Source organism: Rhineura floridana, chromosome 4 (genome assembly GCF_030035675.1).
Source record: "Rhineura floridana isolate rRhiFlo1 chromosome 4, rRhiFlo1.hap2, whole genome shotgun sequence".
NCBI classification, from domain to species: Eukaryota; Metazoa; Chordata; class Lepidosauria; order Squamata; family Rhineuridae; genus Rhineura; species Rhineura floridana.
Window position 1 is genome coordinate 68,854,116 of NC_084483.1, and position 16,892 is coordinate 68,871,007.

Here is a 16,892-nt window from a genome sequence, read left to right on the forward strand (position 1 = left end):
AGATCCTTTTGGGGGGAGGATCTGCTTTAAATGTATGATGTGTACACGGCCCTGCTCCATCGTTGAGGATGGAGGAATCGTTTATCTGAACCTCCTCCCTCTTTATGTATTCATAATAAATTTAACCTGGTAAGTTTACAATTTATCATATTCTGTTACATGGAAATTGACTGCCTTCAAGTTAATCCTGACTTATGGCGACCCTATGAATAGGGTTCTCATGGTAAGCTGTATTCAGAGGGGGTTTACCATTGCCTTCTTCTGAGGCTGAGAGGCCGTGACTGGCCCAAGGTCACCCAGTGAGCTTCGTGGTTGTGTGGGGATTTGAACCCTGGTCTCCCAGGTGGTAGTCTGGCACCTTAACCACTACACCACACTGGTTTTCATTCTGTTACATACTGGTACAAAAAAAAAGGTTTTCCTGAATAAGAAAATGACCAGAATTAATTTGGTTTAACATGTTTCCCACATACAAACTGACATATACTGCAAAGAAGATCAATGGATGTGTAATGATGTTCAAGAATTTCTTCAACAATTGTGCCAACATTGGCTTCCTGGAGTTTGCTGACTGTATTCACCTTTTGAAACTTTGGGGCCTGCATGCTCTAGCATGCAGCTGCTTGAGGGGCAGATCATTTGCATATCCCACAAGAAAGGATAATTGTAGTGCCCATGCAGTGGTTTTGTTGCTCTTATAAGATTGGGGATGGGGTGTGTATTGATGCTGGTCGCACAGAACTACAAGAGAAACAAGGCCAGCACACCACACTATGCTGCCTGAGGTGGGCCTGTGTTGCTGCCTCCTGCCACCTTCCATTGTGACCTTCACCTCCTACCATCTCCCCCTGGTCCTCCTTCCTGACCTGCTGGTTGCACCAGATCACCCATGCTCTGAGGAATGGGGCCTCCCTCAGAGTGAGGCATTGTGGGTTAGGTGGCTTCAGAGATCACCTGTGCTGCTGCCACTTGCCTCAACAATGGGACAACCTGGGCTCTGCTGCCCTGGGCTCCTGCTGAGAGGAAGGGTGGGATATAAATCAAATAATAAATAAATAAATAAAACCTTTTAAAAGATGAACAGTCTCAAGAGTGAGGTGTGGTGGGCCCTGAGACCCATGTTGAAGCCTCACAGTGGCTGTTTCCCTCACAGTGATGGTGTGGTGCTCCAGTTTTTGCACACAGCCTTGTGGGTAGCAGATGGTGCAATCCACCATCCATTTTGACCTGCCTAAGGCATTTGCCTCATTATAGGGCTAGCTCAAAGGAGGAAGGCTTAACCAATATGAAATCAACATGTATGATGCTGCTCAGAATCTCTGGGCTCTCAGGATTCAGGTACCCAATGCTGGAGGGGTGGAGCTGGTGGCAAGTTGGGGATGTGGCCAACACACATAGCTTTAGTCTGCCCTTCATGCATTCTTGGAGCATGTGGAAGGCAACTTCTGAAGGAGGCTAATCAATCTCATATTTTCCTTCAAAGTAGCACCTGTTGTGAGGATAAATCCATTTTATGATCACTAAAAATCCAGTGTTTAGTATGTGGAAAATAGCACAACTTCTCCCAGGTATTGTATTTTGTTGTTCTCTCAGCTGTTGCCTAGCACAGTGTGGAATGCAACTCTGTAAATATCAAGGACAGTTTCAAATTCTGTTTATATTCCCAGCCACCTTCAACCCACACATGTAATGTCCATGACAAGCCAGTCTCCCCTTATATAATTAAGGTCAGGTTAAGATCTCTCTCTTCCTCTGACGCTGATAGGCAGTGACTGGCCCAAGGTCACCCAGTGAGCTTCATGGCTGTGTGGGGATTCGAACCCTGACCTCTCAGGTCGTAGTCCAACACTCTAACCACTACACCACACTGGCTCTCACAATGGTAAACCACCTCTGAATATCGCTTACCATGAAAACCCTATTCATAGGGCCACCATACGTCAGGATTGACTTGAAGGCAGTCCCCCCCTCAAGATCTCCCCCCCCAATTTTAATGGAGAACGTTTGGTACATTTATTTTATTGTATTGTTTTAGTAGTTGTTGTTTAGCATTGTGCTGATTTAGTCAATTATTTTGTTGTAGGCCACTTTTGGATATTTTTAAAATAGATAAATTGGGGTAATGTAAATAAATTGTATGTATTTGCAACTTTACCTGCCATTTCGTTAACCTTACCAGTTTTAAGGTTGCCTTTTCTTAATGCTTTGGAGGCTGCACCCCTTCCTGTGATTCCTGCATAGGAGAACACACTGATGGATGAAACTGTGGACAGCAGCCTGGTTAACCTAACCCTCTCCTATAAATCTACATTAAATGGGATGTCATGCTCTTGTTATTGAAAAATCATCCTGGGAGTGCTGCATGAAGGCTGCCAAATGCCTTTGTCGTACTTTTACTTACCATGCAGAAAGACCTTAAACAGTGAAAAACAAAACAGGCCCCAATCCTTGCAGCTTTGTTTAGCTGTACCAGTTTTTGAAATATTGAATAGTGCAACATTTTGACAATGTGGTATGTGAAGATGTATAAATTTATGGGTGCTGCATGTGAACAGTTGCTTTTTTTGGGGTGAACATTGAAATGTATGTTTCAAACCAATAGGAAGGAAGGAAATGGCCTTCAAGTTGATCCTGACTTATGGCAACCCTACGAATAGGGTTTTCATGGTAAGCGGTATTCAGAGGTGGTTTACCATTGAAACCAAACACTTTAAAAATTCCTTGTGGGGCAAGACATTGAACACTATAGAAGTGGGTTAATCCATTTGTTGTGCTCACTTCATTTGATGTCCCCCTTGTTCATTTTAGAACAAAACACTGATTACTTTCTGTCAAATGTTGAGGAATATATGCACAATTAAATATAGTTATATTATTTTGATGCCAGCCCTGAGAAAGTCCATGTAGAGTTCATATACTTCTTTTTAAATGTGGATTGATTCCATTTGTTCTGTGGCTTTCATATTTATTCAAATGCCTATTGTTCATAATCACACATACTTGCTACATTGTTTAGTAAAACCTGTGCAAAATTAGAACTGACTTTGACAGAATAATGAAAGGTGTTTCATTTGAAAGAAAAATTAATAAACTATTATTGTTGTGTTTCCTGATTGCAGAAAGTGGTGAACCTTATAGTAGCAAGTCTACTTGGAATCAGTAAATTATAACAACCATCAAATCAGTTAAATAAATGTCAGATTAATATGGCATTGAATCATAGGTGTTGTTTTCAAGTCACACTAAACCATACTGTAGCTTACTGGGCCCACGCAAATATACTGGCTCTTGGAGGGGATCTTGTACCCACTTTACTCTTCCCTGATCTTTTTAACGCATGGCATGACACCTAAGCCTAGGTTTGACTTAGCATGTCCTCTGTCTAGGATCATGATTAACGTCTCTCCTACTTGACCATGATCTGTAGCCAAGGTTTGTTACAAATTGTGGCTAAGGGGGAGAAACCTTAATCATAATCTTCAGTTCAGATGACACATTATCAATACCTTGACTTAGCTACTATACCTTACTGAACTAAAGGGACTGGAGAGGACCAAAGCAATGTGAACTCCTCTCCAACAGTCAGCAAGTTTGTGTGGTCCCAATAAGCCATGGTTTACCCTGACATGCAGTTCAGGCCCTTGTCTCTTCCTTCCAATCTAGAATTATGATAAAATATTCAGTGGTGTCAATATTTCTTTTTTCTTCCTTTGCTACGCTTTAGGGCTGCTTTGTGTTCAGGCCAAATTCTAAGAAGACAAAGATCTCTTCAGCAGGTTAGTGTGCAATATGTGCAATGAATTGGAGACTTCCCAAACTGTAAACTTAGATTGAATTTATATAATGATGTCATCTTTGTTTCTTCCTCTGTCCTGGACATCCTTGTGTAGTACATAACATAACATCCCCCATAGTGTCTACAAAGTAAGAAGAGTCTTGTGGGATCTGATGTTCTTTTTAAAAGGAAAAAGGATCATGTTATACTGTCAGCTCAAGGTCTAAAATTCTGCACTTGACATTTTCATTGTTTCCAGCGCTGACATAATATTGAAAAACTACAACTCTTGTAGCTTTACACTGTGAATTTATTGACTGCTATGAAAGTCCATTGTATTTTTAAAGACAAGGATAGCAGAGCAATAATTCTACACCCCCCTCTTTAAACAAATTGTTTTCGAGGTCAGTGAAAGTGAGATAGTGTCTTTGTGAGTGTATGAGTGCTTCATAAGAAGAGGCTGCTGGATCTGGCCAATAGCCCATCTAGTCCAGCATTCTGCTCTCATAGTGGCCAACCAGATGCCCATGGGAAGCCTACAAGCAGAAACTGAGCGCAAGAGCACTCTCCCTTCCTGAGGTTTCCAGCAAATAGTATTCAGAATAGCTAGTAGCAACTGATAGCCATATTCTCCATGAATTTGCCTAATCCTCTTTTAAAACCATCCAAGTTGGTGGCCACCACTGCTTCCTGTGGGAGTGAATTCCATAGTTTAACTATGCGCTGTGTGAAGAAACACTTTATTTTGTCTCTCCTGAATCTTCCAACATTTATCTTCATTACATGTCCACGTGTTCTAGTATTATGAAAGAGGGAGAAAACCTTTTCTCTATCTACTTTCTCCATGTCATACATAGTTTTGTACCCTTCTATCATATCACCTGTTACTCACCTTTTCTCTAAACTAAAAAGCCCCAAATGCTACAACCTTTCCTCATAGGGAACTTGATCCCCTTGATCATTTTTGTTGCTTTTTTTTTAACCTTTTCCAACTCTACAATATCTTTTTTGAGATAAGACAACCAGAACTCTATGTAGTATTCCAAATGTAGTCGCACATAGATTTCTATAATGGCATTATGATATCAACAGTTTTATTTTCAACTTGTTTCCAAATGGTCCTTAGCATGGAGTTTGCCTTTTTCACAGTTGTTGCACACCAGGTCGACATTTTCATTGAGCTATCTGCAACAATCCTGAGGTCTTCATCCTGCTCAGTTACTGCCATTTCAGACCCCATGAGTGTATATGTGAAATTAAGATTTTTTGTTACCACCCCTCTGGTTGGTTCCATGACCAACTGTTCTAGGGCACAATTATTTTGGGTATCTAGAAATTTTACCTGCTTTTCGTGGCTTGAACACACATTCCGCCAGTGTATGTGAGGGTAGCTAAATCCTAGCAAGACAGAGGTGCTGTGGATTGGTGGTTCCCGTGTTCAGATAATTGGTCAGTTGCCTGCTTTGGATGGGGTCGTACTCCCTCTGAAAGAGCAGGTCCGTAGTCTGGGGGTGCTCCTGGATCCATCTTTGTTGCTAGAGGCCCAGATGACCTCCGTGGCTAGGAGTGCCTTTTACCAGCTTCGGCTGGTGAGACAGCTGTGGCTATTTCTGGACTGGGATAGCCTGACCACTATTGTCCATGCACAGGCAACCTCCAGGCTGGGTTACTGTAGTGCACTCTTTGTGGGGCTACCCTTGAGGTTGATCCAGAAGCCGCAGCTGCTGCAAAATGTGGTGGCGAGACTGCTCACTGGGGCAGGGTATCGCCAACATGTTGCCCGCTGGTGAAAAAATTGCACTGGCTACCTATTAGCTACCAGGCTAAGTTCAAGGTTCTAGTTTTGGTGTACAAAGCCCTATACAGCTTGGAACCAGGATACCTGACAGACTGTCTTATCCTTTATATGTCCAGTTGATCACTGCGCTCCACAGGTGAGGGGCTCCTGCAGATACCATCTTATCAGGAGGTCTGTTCCACACAACATAGGAAAAGGACCTTTTAGTGTAGTGGCACCTACCCTTTGGAATTCCCTCCCCTAAATATTAGACAGGCGCCATCTCTGTTATCTTTTTGGCGCCTACTGAGGACCTTCCTCTTTCAACAAACCTTTTAAGCAGAGACCTTATACCAGTCTGCATCTGTGTTGGAATTGCTTTTTAAGATGTTTTTAAAGCTTTTTTAAATGTTTTTAAAGCTTTCTAAAAAATGTTGTTAAATATATTTTGTTTTAATATATTTTTAAGGATGGTTTTGTGTTAATATATTTTAAAGTCTGTTTTTATGATGTTTTAAAGTGTTTTTAGTGTTTTTGTTTGCCACACTGGACTCCTACTGGGAGGACAGGCGGGATAGAAATTTAATAAATGCTTTAGGTTTTATTACTACTGTTTGAGATTTTAATGTTTTAATGTATTTGTATGTTTTTATTCTGTACGTCGCCCAGAGTGGCTGGACAACCAGCCAGATGGGTGACTAATAAATTTAATATATCAATCAATCAATCAATAAAATCCTCTTACTTAGCTGGTAATAAACCCCAATGAACTCAGGGGGACCTACTTTGAATAAACACTTATAGGATTGCACTATCAGTTGAGATTTTTTTTAATAGAGACAGCTAGCTGCCATTCATGATGAAACAGAGGCTGCATGCATCTTAAATCTTTTCATAGCTATTTGTGGGTGTTTGTTTCCTTCTGAGCTTTCTTCTGGCACCAGGTGCAACTTTCAAGTTAATTAATACCATTGCAGTGAAAAGCAATTCAGGAAACAACATTTTCATTGTTCTATTACACTTCTAAATTTTTTTCTGCTTGAGAGAAGCTCTGTTTTATGAATATTGAGTGTGAATGCCATTTTTTCTTTTTTTCCCTAGCTGACTATTTTAGTAAAGGTAATACTGACTCAGAGGATAGTGAGCTACGATTTGATACTTGTCAGTTGTTATGGAAACAGATTAAATGTGAAACAGAGGTGAGTGCTGCTGCTTTTAACATTAACCATGAGACTGATTTAAGTCAGTGATGTCTTAGGGGTGGGAGGGAGCCTTGAAAATGTTCTCTTGAAAGTACTATTGTAATATGCAGTCCAGTGGCGTCACTAGGGTTGGTGTCACCCCCATGGACCTCCTCCCGTACCAGACCATACAGAATCCTTAGTAACGTTTTTTGTACTAATGTTACTTGTAAATTGCAATTCCCATATATCACTGAATGTAATAGCACACACACACACACACACAGAGCCAGCTGTGGGATCATCACACAAACAACCTAGAACATTTTTTCCCTTTCACAAGGACATGCAGAAGATTGAACCCAGGACCTTCTGCATGCAAAGCACATGCTCAGCCTACCGCTGAGATATAGGGTAGAAAAGCACTCACTGTTCTGCTGGCCTGGGGATAATTCTGAGGGCCAGTGGGAACCACAGATGTGATGGGAGGCAGGGAGAAGTGAGTGGGCAAAAAGTGCAGGTGCAATGCCGAGGTGCCGTCTCAGCAAAACTGACGCCAGTCCTAGTGGGTAAGCCCCATTCAACAGGGTGGGGTTTACTTCTGAGTAAACATGCACAGGATTGCAAAGTGGGGGGGAGCAGCAAATTCCCCCTCCCTCAACCCCAGTTTAACCCTTCCCTACTTTAAAGTTGACAATGAGGACACTGAACTTGTCAAGGATTATCAATACCTTGGCACAGTCATTAACCAAAATGTAGACAATAGTCAAGATATTAGGCTAGGACTGGGGAGGGCAGCTATTGGAGAACTCACATGCAAATATGTATCACTGAACACTAATGTCAGGATCATTCAGACCATGGTATTCCCCATCTCTATGTATGGATGTGACAGTTGAACAGTAAAAAAAATGGATAAGAGAAAAATCAGCTTATTTGAAATGAGGTGTTGGAGAACTTTGTGCATACCATGGACAGCGAAAAAGACAAATAATTGGGTGTTAGAACAAATTAAACCAGAACTATCACTAGAAGCTAAAATGATGAAACTGAGGTTATCATACTTTGGACACATATTGAGAAGACCTGATTCACTAGAAAAAACAATAATGCTGGGAAAAACAGAAGGGAGTAGAAAAAGAGGAAGACCTAACAAGAGATGGGTTGATTCCATAAAGGAAGCTGCAGACCTGAACTTACAAGATCTGAACAGGGCGGTTTACAACAGATGTTACTGGAGGTTGCTTATTCATAGGGTTGCCATAAGTCATAATCGACTTGAAGGCACATAACAACAAAAACCTTGAAACACAGGAAGCTTCTTTAGACTGAGGATCATTGGTTCATCTAGTTCAGTATTGTCTGCCCTGACTGGCAGCAGCTCTCCAAGATTTCAGGCGGGGGGTCTTTCCCAGAAATGTTGGCAATCGAACCTGGTCCCTTCTGCATCCAAGGAGGTGCTCTTCTAATGAGCTTTGTTTCGTTCCCCAAATGGTGAGCCCCCATTCAAAAGAGCCACCTCCTGTCCACTGCTGAAGTGTATCCAGGGGGTGGAAGGTGTCAGCCTCGATGTCAAAGCAGGAGCAGAGAAAGGGCAGGGCTTGGCCTTGTTGGAGGCAGGTGTTCGTAGGGGTCATTACTGGCCCTGGGTTCACAGCCCCCCAAAAGTCTGGTGCCAGCCCTAGACCAACCCCTCTCATAACATCAGAGGAGCCTGGCTGCTGGGTCAGGCCAAGAGCCCAGCATTGTGCCCTCAGTGGCCAACCAGAGGCCCCACTGGGAAGCCTGAAAGCAGGCCTCGAGGGCAACAGCAACACTCACCGCCAAATGATATTCCCAGCAACTTGTATTCAGAGACATTTCCTGCCTCCGACAGCGGAGGAAGCAACAGAGCCATTGTGGCCAGCAGCCATTGAGCCTCTATGAACATGTGTAACCCGCTTTGAAAGCCATCCAAGTTGGCGGGCATAGAATCATAGAATAGTAGAGTTGGAAGGGGCCTATAAGGCCATCAACCCTCTTTGGCATCCCAAAGTGCAGCCGCTGTTCCCACCCGCCCCATGCAAGGCGGCTTACTCTGCACCAGGACAGCCCCCCCCCACCCAAAATCTGGAGGTTGCAAGAAAACCAGGCAATGGAAGCAATGGAGTTTGGGCTCTGTTTTGCATGACATTGGATTGGAGTTGATTGCACGGAGAAGCCCTCAGGTTCTTAAAGGGGGTGGAGCCTGGGAGTTTTATTCCCCCCCTCCTCCGTCCCCGCTTTCCCCACCTTCTTTGCGAAGGAAACTGACCAGGCTGGAACAGGGAGATGCAACGACCAGAGACTCAGAAAAGCGGTGGAAGACATGCAGCCTTCCGGTCCTCATTCGGAGGCTGGAACTGGTTTCATTGCCGTCATACCTCTTTCATCCCCCCTCCTTGTGTTTCTTTGGACCGGCACCCTTCCGCATTGCTGCTCTTGTTTGGGAACCAGAAGTGTTTTGGAGTCTAAGGACCACCCTACCCCTTTGGCCCATTAACCATTAGAGTTCCGTTGACCTTTTCCTCCACTGGAGGAGTCGCTTGCTCTCACATTCGTCACTCAATTTGAGAGCAAATCTAGCTCGAGGGAGTGCGAAGGAGCCAGCCTGTGAGGCGGCAGGGCAGGCACTGAGGGAAGAGGGCAGTCGCTGCGCTCGCTCCTGATCTCTCTCTCTCTGCTCTTTGGCCGCGCCTACCGCTTCCCGGCGGCAGTGCCTAGGGCGGGGGGCAGCTCTGGGTGTCACCCCCATCTCGTGGTGTCACCCAGTGCGGCCCACACCCGCCGCACCGCCCTAGTGACGCCCTTGATGCAGTCTTTTCTTTTATCTAGAATGTGATGGGTGAAACAGAAGACTTTGAGCAAAATTTTATAGCAGAGCTACCCCCTTAACCTCTTCTGATAATTTCTGCATGCTAACTATTTATCTTTTGGATATCTGTCTACAGTCTGTGAGGTGTTAGGAACAACCTTGTAGAAGGCAGCTAACAGATTTTGTGCCACTAGAACAACCTTGTATGTGCTTTTTCCTGTAGAGAAGGAATCGAGTTTATAATCCGCTGCACTTTCGGTCATCAATGAGTATAGGAATTGCCTCTAGATAACCTCGTAGAGAAACTTCTGTAAACTGGAAGACGGTTTTATTTTACCTTTCAGGCCACTCATGTGGCACGGTTATTAAGGCTTCGGTTCTAAGCCTCACTACAATCAGTAGACATGAAGCAGGTGACCTAAGCATACTTAGGCTGGACTGCAACCCTCTGCATTTATTTGGGTGTCAATAGGATTTGTTTCTGAATGAAGAAACATGGGATTGGCTGCCATGATAGGTGGGTGTGAGCAGATGAAGTACCGAGTTAGTGATTTACATAGAAGTATTTGAAAGGCCTGGGGAAAATGTACTTCATAAGTTTCTTTGCATCTTTCTATTACAACTCCTGTGTAGCAGAGCAGCAGCTGCATGTCTTGACTGTAGGATTGCATACTCCCTGTCCAGCTAAGCAGAAAATGTGCAAGTAAAATTAGGTGGTAGTGGGAAAGTAATATGAGCAGCAGAAATAAATACAGACCATATTAACAAGATATGTAAAATGCTGTTAAACTGTGTTTGGGCATTCTGCCAGAAGATAAAGGTGCTATTGCAAAAGTGGGAGAGCTTCTGTTCCCGTGATATCTCCAGAGGAGGGTAAAATTTAGCAGGGCTTGTATTCAAAGATAAGGGCTTCAAAGAGAATGGCAGAAGTAGACTCCCTGGTCCCTTCCCCCTAAAAAAAAAAAAAGCCAGTATGGTCCATCAACCCTCACAAGAGGTGGGAGGGAGGGTGGAGGAATATCTGAAATTGGGCAGAGGCAGCAGGTGGATAATTGTTTGATGGTACTTTGTGAGAGTAGTGTGAATTTCTCCTCCCAGGTTGTTTCAAGTTCTTTGCATGCAAGTTGCTCTCCCTGTGGCATATGTCTGACAGAAACAAAATGGATTCTGCTCATGCATCTTAAAGTATTGCTGCAAAATGATTCCTACCATGTCAGTGTGTCACCTGTTACTTCATTTGTTCCCTTTTTGCTGAGGGGCATTTGAACATAAAACTTTGATATGAAAGAAGCTACTCTGTGGAGTTTGTCTCCTTTGAACTGTGAAAGGAATCAGATCCTTGCCCCTTTAGGGCCATATCCTTCTTACCTAAGTGAACTGCATTTTTTGCACAACTGATTTCATCCTTCCCCCATTCCCCTCTATTTTTTTTTTAAGGCCTCTGTACTCTGGTTATCAAGCAGAGCACCTAAATCACAATCGTGAGTTGTTCAGGTTTTCCCGAAACTTCTAGGGTGATTCCCAACGTGGGCTGTAGTGCCCCCCTGGGGGGCATTACATCCTTCCAGGGGGGCGTTGGCATGACTACAAACTTTAGGGGGGTATTTGGGTTCATTAGGGGGGCGCTGACATTTGGTGGTCTGATGCAACAGTTGAAGCATTTAAGTTTCATTTTATTTAATACACAAATCATTGATTTTTAAACTGTTTTGTCCCCAATTAGAATGTATTTAATTGTCTCAATTCATGGAAATAACACTATAAATAGTGTGTGCTCTTTAGTAAAGAAATTCTGAATAGCGGCCAGTGTCATATCAAGAAATGGGGATATTAGCCACGCCCCGGCACTAGGTAATGTTCCGATGCTGTCTTGAGGGATGTTGGAACCAATCACAAGAGAGTGTTTGATAAGCTGGGTGGGTGTATTGGTGGAGGGCGCATTCTTCCAGCGGATGAGTGCCGTGTGCAAACGCGTGACGCAGACAGTCAGTTATTCGCTGATTTTCTTCAGGAATGGGACACACTCGCTACCCGTTGTTTCTGTGATGTTTAAATGAACTTGTTTAACGAAACAATGCCGGTAAACTGAATGAGTTTGTTGTTAAGTAACACAGTGTATTCTGTTGGTTCATACTGTGTGGAATAATTAGTTTTTGCTTAAGTTTTTACAATTTGTGAAATAAGAAACAACTCCTATATCTGCAATTTGTTTCTTGCGTGTATTTTATGGATTTATCGACGTACCTAACTATTGTTAGTCGTGGTGATTTAAGACTATTACTATCCAAGTATACTCCAGATATTGTGAAGTTAGCCAAAACTCATCAAGCTCAAGGATCAGACTAGTATTTTATAATAAATCTCATTTTATTTACTTTTCTATAACTATGTATGTATATTAATAAATCATACTAAGAATTCAATGTGTAATCTAAGTGCAATAAAAAGGCATGATAAAAACGATCAGTAATATAATTGAAAATACCTTTTATGCATTACTCATATTTTAAGGGAAGAATAGGAAGCATTGGCATATACTTAATCTGAGGGGGGCGTTGGGCACAAAAAGATTTTGCAAAGGGGCGTTGGGTCGAAAAAGGTTGGGTAATGCTGATCTAGGGATACCACAGTAAAGTTTTCATTTTGATTACCCAATACATTTTCTCGATACATAATTGCCAGGCAACCTAAATCATTATATGTAACTGATCTTTTGGGGCCTTTTTAAAAAAAATACACAGAAGGACAAATACATGTCCTCATTCTGGAGTCTAACTGAAAGTTCTGTGCCTGTTTTCTTTTTAACAGCAACTACAAGAGGACTTGAATAAAAAATTGTTTGATAACCTCATAACATTTCTGAGAAAATCTCATTCGGACTTCCGAGAGAATAAAACAGAATGGGCTTCTCAAATGAAATCTAGTGAAATTCCTACTGCAGCTGTTGTTCTCGGTAATGCTTTCTCTTGCATTTTTATTTATTTATAGAAACCGTCATAACTTGGTATGAATTAATATGAATTAAAATATAAACCTTCACAATTGAAATAGACAATAATCCAATCCCATTAAAACATCACAAGGTTGTATTCATGCAACAGACTTCCATGTGTGCAGTGGAACTTCCTCTCCCTCTCCTGCCACTTGCACTCCTCCACACACACTTAAATTTTGCTCCAGAGAGTTGAGGGATTCTGGAGTAGGTTTGGGGGCATGCGGGAGAGTGGAGAGGAAGGGGAAGTGCCATTGCATGAGTGTAAATCTGCTTGTGGAGCATTAGATACAACCCACACCAATTAAACAGGAGGCTCAGGTCAAGAGATCAAAGGAATGCCTGTATAAACTTGGGATAGAATCATCTACTTTTTTACGTTTCATTTAAGTGTAGCCCCCTAATGGTCGTTAATAATCCAATTCCCAATTCTTCTGACATCTTTTCATTTTTCCAGTCTCTGATTTTTTTTGCTTTGCAGACAGTTATCTATATTATAATCGCTGTTTATTCATGAGTCTCCACTACCAATATTTATTCTGAATTCTGTAATTATTGCCTGTTTACATTCCTTTTCAAGTGCATTGCAGAGCAGATTAAGGCAGATAATCAAGTCACTGTCTTCCCCCCCTGCTGTTTACAATTAACACCTTATCCCCTTTGCTGTTTTTTGTCTGTCAGTTACAATCAACACTTCATTGACATCAGTGAAAGGGAATGCACATGAAGAGCTCACATAGAAAGTAGACTAATAAAAGTATCACTCACACTATCAATGATTTCAAAGCAAATTTTAAAAAAAATTGGAAAAAAGAATTAATTGCAAACCAGGCACAGAGAGTTGCAAATTCTCTCTGCAAAAGTAGAGAATATCAGAAATAATAATCCGATGGCAAATCCGATTATTGCAGAAATGGAGCCCATCATTTGTGTAAACAGGTGCATCTTCAATTGTGAATGCATTCTGTAGCACTGGTGCTACTGGTGAAAAACGCTGCCTCTATGTTACCACAACCGGATAATGATCAGGCTATGACAAGACTAACCAGATTCCATTTGTTGATTGCAATACCCTTACCAGACAATGGAGGGGAAGTTCTTTCCTCTCCTCCCAGGCATTTTAGCATGTGTTTTTAAGTTGTTTTTTTTAAAAAAAATTAATTGTTTTTTGTGTCTTAAAATTTGTATATTTGTTTTTAATGTTTTTAATTGCTGTAAACTGCCCAGAGAGCTTTGGCTATGGGGCGGTATATAAATGTAATAAATAAATAAGTTGTTCTTTCAGTGCCTCATCCTGAGTTGTTCAGGGCTTAATTTTTTTTTTCAGATTAGTATGCCTGAACCTGGATCAGCCCCGATCACATAGGGTGGTGAATCATCCACTTTTAACAGCAAAAGAGCACACAGACAGATAGACATTGTGGGGGGACAAATCACAAGGAACTTCTCAGCTGAGCTCCATCCAATACCAGTTTAGGCTGTAATCTTAACCCCACTTTACCTGGGAGTAAGCCCCAATGAATTCAGTAAGATTTACATCTGGGTAGACATGGTTACGGTTGCACTGTTAGTTGGGAAGAGGGATTGTGGGGAAGTTCCTCACTGCACAAGCTCTTTGCTCTTAAAATTGGGCATACACAACCCCTTCCTTTGTGATTGAGTCAAATCAGTGATCCCTTTCCTCTAGTAAGATATAGTGCATACATCTAAGAGGATAATTTTTTTCCATTGATGGCATTGCCGGATTCACTTCCTGATCCAATAATCCCTAGATCGTTCTCCAAAGAGATGTCCCAATAATCCCCTAAAAGCAAAGATGAGAAAAATAATATTTTCTTGAAAACAATGGGAAAGTTATAAGATACACAGACCACATTATGAATTTAAACTGTGAAACTGCTATTTAATTAACATCCATGTCATCCTATGCCAAAGTGTCTTATCCAGATAAAATGGTTTACCCAGGCATCCACAAATTTTGGCTGACATTCGTAGATAGCTGGGATTTCTGCATGCCACAACCAGGAAATGGAGGGGTGAGGACTAGTTTGATATTGTCCTGTGATCTAAGCTTAGGGCAACTGGGGCAGAGTACCTGTCCTCCTCCCCAGCTTTGAGTTGGGAAAGAGGGAAGGAGAGGACTCATCCCTCCTTTGTTGATTCTCAAAAACATCCAAAAGCAGCCAGAATGTCTCACAGCTTTCCAAGTATCCCCAAGATTCAGTGTTGGGGGAGAGTCTCTTTCCTTCTTCATGCTCAGCAGAAGTACAGCAACTTTGGTCTGACTAGTTTCAAGCAAAACGTATTGTTACCTTTCATATATTTTGTACTAAACCTGTTAATGCATCCCAAAATTACATTTAATGTGTTGGCAAGTTATTGTGTATGTGCGACCTTCATTGTCAGAGCCTGGTTATTTCAGTTTTGTGTCTATACAACATGTTTTTCCTCCTAGGATGTAAAGTATTTAATTTGCATTTCCTGAAGTCAGCAAACCTGATCTTGTAAGCATGCCCAGTGTTTTTGTTTTGTTGCTTCTTTCTTCAAGCTTCAGTTTTGAAGTTCCTCTTAGTTTTAAATGTAGTGTGATATATAACATGGATATCTAAAACATAAGCCCAAAACTCCCTTGGGCATGCAGAATTAGTTGTGTGCCCTTTGGTTCATAGCCGGGGTGGGGATGTCCTGTTGGATTTCTAGCTCTTCAAACTTTTTGCATGGGCTGCTTTGTATTTATTACAAATGGGTTCCGTTATATTCCGCCCACCCCCCAATGCATCATGGGAATACATTTTAAGCTACCAGTCCTATCATTTTCTGGTATTCCTTTCTCCTTCTTGACGATAAACATTGTGTTGTTATCTCTGATCTGTTTGGATCACCCCTATTTTATAGTATTTCTCAAATATGAGAGTGGCTTAAAGCTGTGTACACACCATACATTAAAAGCACAGTGGTTTCCCCAAAGAATCCTGGGTACAGTAGTTTGTTGAGGATGCTGGGAACTGTAGCTCTGTGAGGGGTAAATTAGCAGGATTCTCTGAGGAAAATAATGTGCTTTAAACCAGCCTTAAATGTACGGTGTGTATGCGGCCTGAACGGCTACAGCTGATTCTTTCTTCCCCAAAGAGAAAGTGTCTAATGGTTTAATTAAAATTAGTGAAATATTATTTAAACAGCTCTTTAAAACCCTGATTTTTACTTTTTGCCTATTCATATTGATTTTGCTTCTTACTTGGACACAATCTCCTTGGACGATATGGAGGCAAAATCAGCACTGAGCAGTTAAGACTGAATCTTCTGACAAAAGTTGATTTCTTTATTGATCTGTCAGCCCATAGTTTGTTTATCCTTCCTCCTACTTCAGATGTACTTGTAAATTTTTCTTTCATTTCTATCACCAGAGAAGTGGAGGAAATAGATTGAACTTTTTTTAAAAAAAAAAGTGGTGATATGCAAGGAAGATAAATTGGTTGTTCTTTAGTTTTTATATGGAGTTTGTTTTTAAGTTAAAAGAATTTTTTTTGTTAATCACTTTATCTAATTCAGGCTGCAATCCTATGCATGGTTTCCTGGAAGCAAGTTCCATTGAGCACAGTGGGACTCGCTGTATGTAACAAGTATGGCACAGATATGATTCAAGGTAGTCTGGCACAATGTACTGTTTTACTTCTGCAAAGGTAAAATGGCTGTGTAACTCCATCTGTCATGACTTACCATCCAGAACCCTTCCTTTAAATATTCCAGATACAACAAGGCAATAGAAAGAGAGCCAGAGCACTCTGGTGTCATATCCAGTCAGAAGCATTCTTCAGTGTTCCTCAGATAGTTTGTCATATTGTCACAGTCCTGATCTTTTGGCAAACTACAAAAATCAGCACACTCGCTAAGCCATTTCTTTTGACTTTCTTCTCCAAGTGATGGAGTCTTCCTTCTACTGAGGAACATTTATATTCTGGTTTAGTTCTTCCCCAGTTTGCTTTTCCGATCCTCTTTACCAGCCTCAGTGCATCTTGCATTCCAGTCCAACACGTGACTCTCCATGGAATCATGCTTGTATAGGTTGCTGATTTGCAATCCATGCCTCATAGAATGAGTCAAGTGCCTCTATCCTGTTCGCCCAAAAGCTGTCTTCCCTAGTTCTTCTTTGGTAATAGAAGCATGTGCTATCCTGCCTGATGTTGCCTAGTAAATTAAAAGGAAATTCAATGACTTTTGAATTTAGGAGATGTCCACATGGCTAAGTTTGAGAAGTTCTGTTCTATAGCCTTCAGGGTGATGGGAGAAGCAACAGAAGAATCTGTCTGCCCCACAGCATTGTTGAGGATAGTAAT

The 16,892-nt window shown here is 41.7% G+C and overlaps 1 protein-coding gene across 5 annotated transcripts in view; it reads left to right on the plus strand.

Moving 5' to 3' along the window:
- The window catches only part of ORC3 (origin recognition complex subunit 3), a 64,562-nt gene that overhangs the window by 6,120 nt on the left and 41,550 nt on the right, over positions 1–16,892 (plus strand). For 4 of the 5 annotated variants that reach the window (XM_061623287.1, XM_061623286.1, XM_061623289.1 and 1 more), the window contains exons 2-5: positions 2,603–2,667; positions 3,725–3,776; positions 6,654–6,751; positions 12,375–12,519. In XM_061623287.1, coding sequence (XP_061479271.1) covers positions 2,614–2,667; positions 3,725–3,776; positions 6,654–6,751; positions 12,375–12,519 — 349 coding nt within the window. In that variant the 5' untranslated portion in view covers positions 2,603–2,613. The remainder of the gene's footprint in view (positions 1–2,602; positions 2,668–3,724; positions 3,777–6,653; positions 6,752–12,374; positions 12,520–16,892) is intronic. The other variant, XM_061623291.1, reaches the window with a different exon arrangement.